At 32.8% G+C, this 12,225-nt stretch overlaps 1 protein-coding gene across 1 annotated transcript; it reads right to left on the reverse strand.

Annotated features, from left to right (window-relative positions):
• Positions 1-310: 310 nt before the first annotated feature.
• Positions 311-3,504, reverse strand: LOC143535194 (ACT domain-containing protein ACR4-like). The gene is made up of 6 exons (XM_077029515.1): positions 3,384-3,504; positions 3,082-3,242; positions 2,485-2,552; positions 1,390-1,992; positions 1,160-1,264; positions 311-817 (listed from the first exon to the last, which is right to left on the reverse strand). Exons 1-6 carry the CDS (start codon positions 3,455-3,457, stop codon positions 455-457), a joined length of 1,374 nt encoding a protein of 457 aa, XP_076885630.1. The 5' UTR covers positions 3,458-3,504; the 3' UTR covers positions 311-454.
• Positions 3,505-12,225: the final 8,721 nt, after the last annotated feature.

Consider the following 12,225-nt stretch of genomic DNA (forward strand, 5'->3'; position numbering starts at 1 on the left):
ACCTAGAGTTAAGGTCTCAAGCTAAAATAACTAAGTAATTATATATAAAATTTTTTTCTCGTAACACCTTTTGTTGACATATGTCACCGGTTTTTAATACAAAACTAATTTTAAATACAAAACTCTTAAAAATAAAAAATAAAAAAAAATTACATGATGCTTTGAATATTATATTTTAGCTATAATGAGACATTTAATATTCCCTCTCCCGCGGCTTCAAATTATTTTCCGTGCACTACTTACACAATACATGTGTATTATGTGTTTCTTATAATTCTTTACTTAAAATTAGTTATGCTACAAGCATTGCTATTACAATATCACCCTTAACGTTTAAATTCGAAACTTAAAAGCCATTCATGTGTATATTTACAATGAGCCTAGAGAATCAAGAATCTACAATTGAAGAAAAGAAACATACAATATATCCTACATTCTTTTCTAAATCCTAAATTCAAGCCACTTCTGAACAAGATCTAATGAGTCCCAAATTGTAAAGGAACCTTTCAGACTGGTTCCTAAAAAGATTACCCAACGAAAACCCACCCGTTCGTTGCCCTGGAGATTTCGAGCATGTTAACATTTCATCTTCGTTCACTTTAAGTACGATCTCCCCAATTGCGTTTCTAACTGCTTCAATTGTTTCACTTTTAACTTCATCACCAGATGAATCAATCACATAGAAAGCGTTTACAGCTTTGGATCCTCTGGTTTTCACCTCGGCCCGAGTTACTGAAAGCCCGTTCTCTCTAAAGATCCGAGTCACATCGGATAATAACCCGACCCTGTCTTCACCACATAGTTCTAGTCTTAAGCCCTATAAATCACATGTAACAAACTTTTATGTTAAAGTTGTAATAATAAAAGAATTTGAGTTTGAAGTTTGAACATGGTTTTTTTAATATATTTATTGTTTTAAGAAACCAATAGAAAACACTAACAAAAAGACATTCTGGTGAGAATTAAAAATAGTAACGTGGCAAAAAGATAATATTTAAACATTTGATAATTAATTTTGTTGATAAAATATTTAACTCATAAATATTTAAATTATAAAAAGTAAAAATCTGTTTATCGAAACATCAAAATCTGATTATTGCGATTTTAGCTCGCAATAATCAGTAAACAACATCAAATCATAGAATTTTTGGTTTGATACCTTCGAGACTCGTCTCTTGACGGCTGCCTCAAGGCAATGAATTACTCGTTGCCTCTCGGCTTCTGAACTGATGGGGCATCCATCAGTATGCCGAATGTAAAACTCCTGTAATTAAAACAAATAAACACGATTAGCACACAAAATATAAAAAATATCACACGTTTAAAGTCACAAGGGACTCTTATCAAATTATTAAAACAATATTAATGCATTGTGTTACAAAACATTACCTGTAAAGCCTCAGAGCCTTCAGCAATTATGGTAGCATGAAACACCACATATTGCATATCCGTTAATGTGCAAACCGTGTCAAACAGTAACTTAGGCCGATCCGGACACCGTAAATTAACGACGGTGTACCCTTTTTCGACACAGTTTTCAACCGTCACTACCGGTTTGTGGCTACTGGACCCGTCGGGTACAATGTCATATTCATCTGTATCATAATCCCGATCCGCATACATCAACTGGTGCAACCGTCGTTGTGTGTGAGTGGACCCCACAGAGACCGCGGTTTGTGCACCACGTCGGTCTAGATCACCTTTGAGAACGTATAGTAAAAGTTGTTTGATTTTGGCTAGTCGGTCTGGATCATTGATTGGAAGATTGGTTGCTTCTTCGGTGATGTAGACGATTGATGCCATTCGTGAATTGTGGGTCCATATTTCGGAAGCGACCACGTTGCATTTGAGGTCGGTAAGGACTGCAAAGATCTCTGAAAGTAAGCCGGGTCGGTCACGACCGGTCAGCTCGATTGTTGTGTTTTCGGATGCGTACTGGACCCCGACTGAGCCTCTTAGGGACCGGAAGCTACAACCCCTTGGTCCAAGTGACTGCAACACAACACAACATAACATAGCACGGTCAAAAAAGTAGATTTTTTTAAAAATATTAAATTTAAAATGAGATTATTAGTTTCAACATCAATGTCCAATTCAACTGGTTTTGACGAAAATTTTAAGTCAAACTCTTAATTATGGTTTTATGAAACAACAAACCAATCGGGTACCGTTTTCCCGGTTCGCGGTATAACGGTTTGATTTGATGGTTTGAACTATTTTTTATTATTATTTTATAAATCAACTATTTCTACTAAAAAAATTAAAATAATAAAAATAATTTATGATTATAATATATCCTTAAAATACAAATTCCAAAAGTAAAAGAAAAATAAATATTTAAATCCCCAATCGAACCGTCATACCATAGAACCCAAAAATTTGTACCGTGAACCAAATCATTCAAATCTCAAACCAATTAAACTTGTCGAATTTATTCAATCGATCTAACGATTTATAAGCTATAAACACGCATAAATTCAATACCTGCTGGATTCGATCCGCAACATCATCTCCAGACAACTTATTTCCATATTGATCCGTAACATGAAACACTACAACAAATTCCAACAAAACAAATCCAATTCAAACAAAACAAAAAATAATCAATATAATTAAAAGAAAAAAAACATAAATCCACCACACATATTTAATAATAATAATAGCTATAAAAATCCTGACTAGGCACTGTGCCGATTAATCCCCATTTGTCAAAAATGTGTCAAAATTAAAATTTTATATACAAAATGTATATTCGAAAATTCACATATAAAAACTCCAATATGATTAATTATCAGATTAAAAAAAACATAAATCCATCAAACAAATTTAATAATAATAGTATTAATATTAATACTAGTTGTAAAAATCGCCCTGCCGATAAATCCCCATTTGTCAAATTCGGTAAAAATTAAAAAAATTATATACAAAATTTGGAATGGAGTATATATGTATATTCGAAAATTTACATATAAATTCCAAACCAATTAATCCCGAATTCCTGATTAATCGTTATCGTTAGTCTCTATCCCACAGCCAACCACCCAACCAGCGCCTAGCGATTTCTACAAAGCTGATAATTACCATCCATGAACCATCCACCATCAGAAGAAATATAGGCCCGTTTAATCAACAAATTCATATCCGTCAAAACTTGCACCACTTCCAATAAACTCCCACGCTTATTCGCACTATCCACCTTAACCAGCGTGAATCTCTTATCCGTGATATGATCAACCGTTACCCTGGATAACACATATCCAAGAATAAAGTTATCCAAAATCCGGTTAATTTAATCAAATTTCAACATCCAAATACACAATTGGCTGTCAATTATAGCAATTCATATTATAATTTATATATTATATATTTTTTAATTTTAATACCTGGGTGGATGCATACGGTGAACAAGTTTTTCAAATTCATGATCGACGTCTAATGAAGGAGACCAGTAATGCATATTGGTGAATTGGGTTGGTGGGTGTGGAGATTTGGGGTTGAATTGGGTGAATCTTGAACCTTTTATGATGATGATGAATATTATTATTATGGGTGTGTGATGTGGCTGTGTGTGTGCCTGTGAATTTGTATGGGATCTTAGAAAGAGAAAGAGGTGGGATGAAGGTGATGTGTTGGCTCCTGAAATAGGTGAAGAGTTTTTCTTTATTATTATTATTATTATTTTGTCATTGAGCGGCTGATGATAGGTTTGATTCCTTCTACCGGTATGTATTTAGTTTTAATGGCATGAAAGTGATGATGAGGATTGGGCGAGTAAGTGGCGTGCTGACGTTCAATAGTTGTATCCTTAAATTGAACGGATTTTATCTCACTGAGCTATCGTGCCTTCGGGCAAGTGTTCAAGACCGTTGGTCTTAGGAGAGAGTTTTTCCCGGAGTGTAACTCTATGTAATGAATTTAGCCAGTAGCTCATTTGAAGGGTTTTAAAAAAAAAGTTATTGTTATCACCAAGATAGAGATATCATTTTTAATCAAAACCCGGTCTGAATACGAAGTCATCCGAACCTGAATAACCTGAGCTTGATTAAGTACAAACCTTCAATGAGCCGGTTATCAGGTCAATTTTAACCATCCAACCCCCCCCCCCCCCCCACCCACACACACACACACACAAAAAGACCTTGAAGAACACACCTGTAGCTAAGGGCATTTGACCCAATAGCATTTGGTGGCGTCATAGGTGTTCAATTTTTTTTGGAGGTCGAGGATTCAAATTCTACGATAGGTGTCAGACGGTTAGAAGAATTTACGAGTAGAATATTAGTTGTTAGAGAGATAATAATAAAAAGGTCCTTTATTATTTTATACCTTTTGTTTTTGTTTTTTAGAGGGGTGAGACATACACACACAAACACCAAAACACATAGTGGTATGGGTAACCCTATCATATCATATATTGTTCGAATCTCTTTGTGTCTTACCACTTGCACAATGTTTGGTACTTCAAAGGTACATGTGTACTCTGATAAGGAAAAACATCATATAATTGTTCAGTTGTAGTTGTGTTTCAAGAACAGTATAAAACGTTTGTTTGTTTTTCATTGGTGTTATCATAAAAGAATTGAACTAATTTGGTGGATCGTAAACTGCCTACACAAGAAAAACCATTGATTTGGTTGGGAATTCCTGAAGTACATTTGTTTCAGCTGAACTGATGATTGATAATTCTCCTTTCTTAATTTAGCTTGAAAAATTTGTTTATTCCATGCTTTGTATCTTGTTAACGTTACAGATTTACCGAAAAGATAAATTAGTTTTAAATTAAAATAATTATAAATTAGTTATAACATCATCAAGGTTTGAAGGTTTTTAAGTTTATCCTAATAGAATAGCGTGGCCATTAATTTAAATAGAAACTATCTTTATATATTATATATTTTTCATTGAAAACTCATGTGACCTTTTTTTTCATCTTTTTAACATAACATGAAACATTTTTTAAAGAATATCATTTAGGGAAAAGAAAATTCTTGATTTATCACAATGTTGGTCCATTAAAGGTCGTAGGCAATGTTTCACATGAAGATTCAATGTATGTTTGAAGAGGATATTCATTGTTGTCACTTCGAACTAATATCAAGACTTATTTCAGTACTTCACTAAGATGAACATAAAGTTGTCGGCAGGTACATGCTTATCATGTTTGTCATTGAAGTTTACAGTATTCATTACTCTGTACATACTACATACAGCTGTCAACAAATAAAACGTGTTACGTGTTTATCATTGAACTTTCCAGAATTCATCTGTTTGTACATACAGCTGTCGACAGATAAAACCCATAACGTGTTTATCATTTAAGGTTTCTTAGTGTAGTATGAAGCATCACTATTACGTCATTGTTTTCTACGAGTATGGTATTTTTTTTAAATTCTTATCATATTCACATGTCACATAAGTTTGTTGCTCACAAACTTTATGCTAAAATCACACGATACAGCTTTAATTTCAAAGGCAGCATGCGTAGAGCATCACCAATTGGTTAGAGCATGGGTGCCTCCACGTCAACGACCCTCAAGGATGAAGACGGACACACATCGTGTCCTGCTTCTTCCTCTCACGATTTCCATCTGTGGGCATTCATCCACAAGAATTTCTTTCGCTCTCTCCTCCACATTAGCTTTACAATGAACACGAATTTCTCACGAAATTACGTTTGGCATGCTCTTACGTGTGATATTATGCTCTTTTTTTTCACCTTCTTTTCCCCATTTTTTTTTTGTTATTGGTGATTTACTAATACTATATTTTCAATATGTTTTGTTTTATGTGGGTTAGATTCAATGTTAAGCATTCTTACGTTTCTAATATACTTTCCATGTACAAATGTAGTTTTGTAACCAAGTGTTTTTCTTCAGACGCATACATAGTGAACTCACATCTCGCATAACACACTAACACACAACCTTATACTCCATCTATACACACATGCTTAACTACGTAGATCCAATTAAATTTTTTCTTAGAAAGGAAAAAAAGACACATAATATGAATAAACTTTATATAGCGTGAACCGTAAGAATACTTAAATATGAACATGAGATGAAAGTTAAGAATACGTAACTAACATAGAATTGTTCATTATCAGACATAAGTATCTTTTTTAGTAAATTTTAGATTCTTAAACTGTGTAAGTTTCATTTATTGTTTCTTAAATAGATACTATAAACAAACAATATTATTTTTTTTAATAGCATAATATATTATATGCCGTCTATGTTAATATGTATATTAGAACTCAGGTCTAAATTGAACTTAGGAAAGATTCAGAGGCTAGATACTAACCCAACAAAATTTTTGAACATAGATATTTTTAAGGAATTACTAAGATTCTTGAAAATTTAACTAAAAGTTGGTGACAATTTATACATGATTTTAATGAAAGTTGTTTTATTTAGGTATGAGAATGAGTTGTCATTTTTAAGTATGGGTTTCTCAATAGAGATCCAGATTTGATTCTTACATATAACATTTTGGGAAGGATATGAGTGGCTCAATGAAGAAATATCGAGATTTTTGTGATCTTTGGCAATGCCGGCTCCGAGAATTGGAAAAAAAAATTGGGCCGAAGGCGAAAAATATTTTGGGCGAGTGTTTTGTTGGGTTTAAACAATTTAATTTTTAAATTGGCTTTCTTGGTTATGAGTTGAGTTGTGTAAAAAACTTTTATATAAAAATATAGTTAAACATGTCTCAAATATGAGACTAGAACATACAACCTTTTGGTTGAGAGTCATGCCCCTTTGCCACTAAACTGAGCTATTTCTTATGTAATTAAGTTTAAACATTAAACATACATATCATTTTTCATAAAAATACATATAATTTAAAAAAAAAATTCAGGCCTAGCGCGGTGTCGGGCCGGGGGCTGTCAACCACCCAGCCCTGATCTCCGGTTCAATCCTGAGGGCGTCCGGATTTTACCACCGGTGGGTCTTCGGGCAGGTGGGTTTTTCCTGTAACTGGCGATAACTTAGAGATGCTTAAGGGCTTCATACGATTGAGTTGGACCAACTAACGATAGTCTTTTGCCATTGAGTCATTACGTACGAAGTATCTAGATAATTCTGTATTCGTTAGCTATTAAAAAAAGAAGGTATGAGAAGAAGGATCCCACGCGGTTTGAGTTAAATGAAGACATATATCACATTCACATGATGCCGGTGTTGTTTTCATGAATCAAATCGTATCTTTGAGAGTAGCTGTAAAACTCCGTTTGTCTCAAGATGCGTTATGGGACCAGATCCCCTCTTGCCCCACTAACCACCTATTATTATTAATAAATAATATTATTTTTTGGGTAAATTACAAAACAAACCAGCTACATCCTTTTGAATGTGATGTAATGGTAAAAAAGCATTAGCTTGTCAATAGAGACCCCGTAGAAAACGCTTTGGGGATACGGGTGATTCAATGAAAAAAGATAGAGATATTTGTGATCTCCGGTTTAATCATGAGGGCGTCCAGGTTTTTGCCACTGATGGGCTTTGGGGCGAGTGGTTTTTCCTGAAATTGGAGACAACTTTAGGGCGCTTAATTAAAAAAATTGTTTAACCCCTTTTCACCTCTTTAATTAGTGTAAAAAATTTATTCATAAATTATTGTGTGTGTGTATAGGATTTTAAAGTCTGTTAACATTTTAACCAGGGCCGTCCAAACCGCTCCTCGCTCGTACTTGCTCGCCGCTCGCTAAGAAATTACTCGAAAAGTGCTAGCTTGTTTTTTCACTCGATTGTAAATGAGCCACTCTGCTCGGTTCGGTTTGTAAATGAGCCAAGCAACGACCAAAGGTCTGTTCGATTCGGTTCAGCTCGAATATTTTTAATTTATTTTATATATTTATATATGAACAAATATATAAATATATAGACAATAAACATAAACATAAGCTTACAAAACATAATCTAATGTGTTTAAAAATAATAATCATCATTATTATAATAGTAATGACAATAACAATAACAATCTCATGTGCCTTAAAATAAAAATAAAAAAATAACAATAATAAATAAATAAATAAAACCGAGAAAGTTATCTTAATTGATGAGTTTATACATCTAAAAAGACTGAATTGAAAATCTAAAAGAAAGAGAAACATAGAAAGTTATCATAAGGTTTGCTTGTTTGAGCAAGTTAAACCGTTAAAAGTGGATCCTCAAGCCAAAAGGAAATGCAAAAGAAAAGAGGACATGGATGAAAAGCTAAAAGAAATGAAGAAAAGAGACAAAAGATAGCGAAAATCGATGTATGGTATCGTTTCGGTTAAATTTAACTATATATCAATATCGTAATTAGTTTTTAATAAGACTATACATATTAGAACCCATATATAGCATAATAGCTTCATTTATATGGTTTACTTGTTTTTATCCACTCATATTATGAGAGTTGTTTTACATTATTCGTTTCTAATATTTATATATGTTTTTGGATTTTAATTTTATTTATTATAAAAAAAGTTAATAATATACTTATGATTTGATGATGAAAGGTTTTCACAAATAAATAATATGTTATAACTTGGTTTAAAAGTTATCTGGGTTTGGTAAGACCTATGACCCGTTTATTATTATTTTTATTATAAAATTGTTTCTTAATTATAAATAATTTTTTTTAAGAAATCATGTATTAATTTTTAGTATATCCATATTTATAGGATTTTCATATCAAATATTTGACAAGACTAATTTTTAATTTAATAAGATGTTATAACCTGTTTAACTGCTATCTGGTTTTGTGTGACCCATACCTGTGAATTTGGATTAAATGCATGAGAAACCTTCATTTACAAATATAACAATCTGGTAACTTAAGAGAATATAGGGAGCAAGCAGAGAGTTTTTAAAAGTTTCATTTATATACATTTAAGATTCAAGGTTCAAATGAATTTAAGTATATGAAATTGGGAACCAAGTATCAAGTATGTAATTAGGTTCGGTTTAAGCAGTTTCAATTCGGTTGGTTTTAATTTTCGGTTTTTGATTTAATCTGTTTGAAACAAAATAGTAAACGCCCCTCTTATAAATGGTGTAATTTTTCTTCAAAGCTCTATCAAGTATGAACCCAAAACAACCAATTTCAACTACCAAAATTTTGGTTCTAACCGAAATTAGATAACTAAAAGAGGTAAGCCTACTGTATCAATTAATACTTTAATAACAAACCTTTTTGAATGAATTAAATCATTTTAAATAAAAATTATAAGATGGTAAAAGAACATAAATATTACAATCAAGTACGAGATTGAGATCATTGAACAAATAATATCATTACCAACATAAATGTGTACAATATATATAATATCTAACTTTATTGATGTATATAAATCCTAAAAAATGATAAGTTCGTACTTCATATCATATAATATATAATAATATAAACATGTATCTCAAAAACAAAAACTAATTTTTATGTGATAAACCTATTATTATATATATTAAAAGGCATACGGTATTAGATTATTTTTTATAAAATAGTAAATATATTAACCACTTATTTTTTTACATGTCACTTTCTATTTTTACTACTATAACTAACTTTTGAATTAGACATATTTTATTTTTCTCATGTATATTTTAATATACTATGTATATATTATATGGTTAATTAAAAAATAAAAAAATAAACAAGTTTCGATTCCAAATATAGCATTGCGAACACTTACTTTTATTTATATCTCAACATAAGTTTCGTTGAAAACCGACGTATGTGAAATATTATATATTTTTAACTTTTCTTCGCAAGTTGATGTCACTCTAAATTTGAATACAAACGATAATATATGCTTCTACATATGCTTTTATATAAATTTGATTCAATACAGAGCACATGCAATGCAGGACCAAAATATGTGTGTCAAATATAATATATATTTGTGTTCTTCAAGACAACTTAGTTTTTTTTTAAACAACATTATTTCTACATATGTTTCGGTGTAAAAAAATTATTAAAAACGAGTCATTGTAACGCGCGAACAAACTTTATCATCTTTATATTTTATCAATGCCGTCATTGCGACGCACGGATTAATGTGTATCAACGCTCCCGTCGCAACGCATGGGATCATTTACTAGTTAGAATGAATATTAATTAGATTGTTCCTTTTAACTAGCAATTACAAGAATCAGGAAAATAATAAGTGATCCAATGGGCACCGCTCCATGCCTCCAGGCTCCATCCCATGAAGTGTAAAACATGGGCTGCGACATACATGGGCTCACTTCTTTCTTAACATAGTATACTCAGCCGATAACCAGTTTACTTCTTGTAACCTAAAATACATGGGCCAAACTTGGTGAGATCTTATTCTAGATAGTTGAATTAGGGCCATCTAAACTGCTCGACGCTCGAACTCGCTCGCAATTTGCTCGGAAAATGTTCGCTCGTTTTTTCACTCGATTGAAAATGAGCCGCTCTGCTTGGTTCGGTTTGTAAACGAGCCAAGCAACGAGCAAAGGTCTGCTCGGTTCGGTTCGGCTCGAATATTTTTAATTTATTTTATATATAATTATATATGAATAAATATATAAATATATAGACAAAACACATAAAATATAAGTATACAAGCAACGAGCAAGCCTTCGCTCGGCTCTGCTCGGCTCGTGAAGAGCCCTAAGTTGAACTTATAATGTGTGTACAATGATGAAATTCATTGTTGTTTTAGACAAATCTTATTAGTCTTATGTTAAAATTTTTAGATAAATTTTATTAGACAATACATTGTTTTATATTGTCAACATAAAATACACGTTCTAAGAATTTTAAGGAAGCATATATTAAAAAGTGTTTATACAAATCTTATTAGTCTACTTACATATTGTCATATAATATGCTTTGTTAAAACTTTTATAAAAACACTTTTTAATATATAACTATATAAACGTATAACACCCTAGTTACACTAGTTCGAAAATATTTTGTTTGTGTTTATGCAAATTGGGTTTGTGCACACTGTGGGTGAAATAAGGTGAATGAAGAGTTTATGGGCTGGGCTTGAAGCTGTGTAGCTGCAGTAGATTTGGGCTTGTAGCTGATGATTTGGGTGACTGTTTGATTCAATAAAGTAGTCTAGTTTGTGATAGTATTCCCTAGAGATGTAAAAAAAAATCGGTTTCACCCAAACCGACCCAGCCCGTCGGTTTTGGGACCGGTTCCCCTTCTGAACTACCAAACTGGTTTTTAAACCGGACCAGTTTGAGGAAAAACCAATTCTAAACCGAACCGAATCCAGTTGGACCTGTTCGATGTTTCTTGCTCCTAAACCGGTTTCTAAACTGAACCGGTTTGAGTCAAACCGGTTTAGACCATGGTTTGACCAAACCGATTCAATTTGGGAAAAAAAACCGGTTTGTACACCTCTAGTATTCCCTCACACCAGCTGGACGACTTAGGCCAAGGATGGACTTCTGACTCCCTCTCTCTTTCTCTCCTCCAACGGGGCTCCACCTAGGTAACAGTTGAGGGAAAAGAGCACTCTAACGGGTTCGGGTGACCATTGACCATTTTCTCTTTACATAAACTGGGTAAGACCTGTGAGACCCGTAAGACTCAAACTAGTTAGACCCTATTATTTCAATCGGGACTGGTCCCGGGTAGTGACAAATACCACTAAACGGGTCCGGGTCAGTTCTTGAAGCTCTAACGTGTGCTATTTAAACCAATTAGACCCAATTATTGATTTCTTTTAAGCCTAGAAGAAAATAAATAGATGTGTAACAATGAACTCTACAAATCATTAATATGATACAAGTTTGCTTCGTAAAGATAAGATTATATTATTGAAAGTTTGGAACTATCAATAAGTGTAACTCTACTTCCATCCAAAGAAGTTTAAGAAGAGTTTTAACCTGTTCCTCTTTAGATTTTATATCATCAATAAATATATATCCATATAATATGCGGGATCTGTCTTTTTCATCAGCATGTACCACCAATTGCCTTTGTTAAATTCTGTTACGGCACTTCTATATATACCATTCCTTAAAGGGGTGTTATATACAAACACCATCCTCATGCTGTGTGAATAAGGCTATACGACTCGTATAGGCCTAACTTATTAACATGTGTGACAGCTTTTTGCAGTCTATACGAGCCGTATAGATATTCTTGTACGTATAGACCCTATACGAGCCGTATATACCTATACGAGCCGTTTAGTGTCTATACGACTCATATAGACAGCATGTCAGCTGTACTTTGGCCAGATAT

Source organism: Bidens hawaiensis, unplaced genomic scaffold (assembly GCF_021521415.1).
Source record: "Bidens hawaiensis isolate Kalapana, Puna unplaced genomic scaffold, B.hawaiensis_p1.1 tig00010432_1, whole genome shotgun sequence".
In the NCBI taxonomy this organism is placed as follows: Eukaryota; Viridiplantae; Streptophyta; class Magnoliopsida; order Asterales; family Asteraceae; genus Bidens; species Bidens hawaiensis.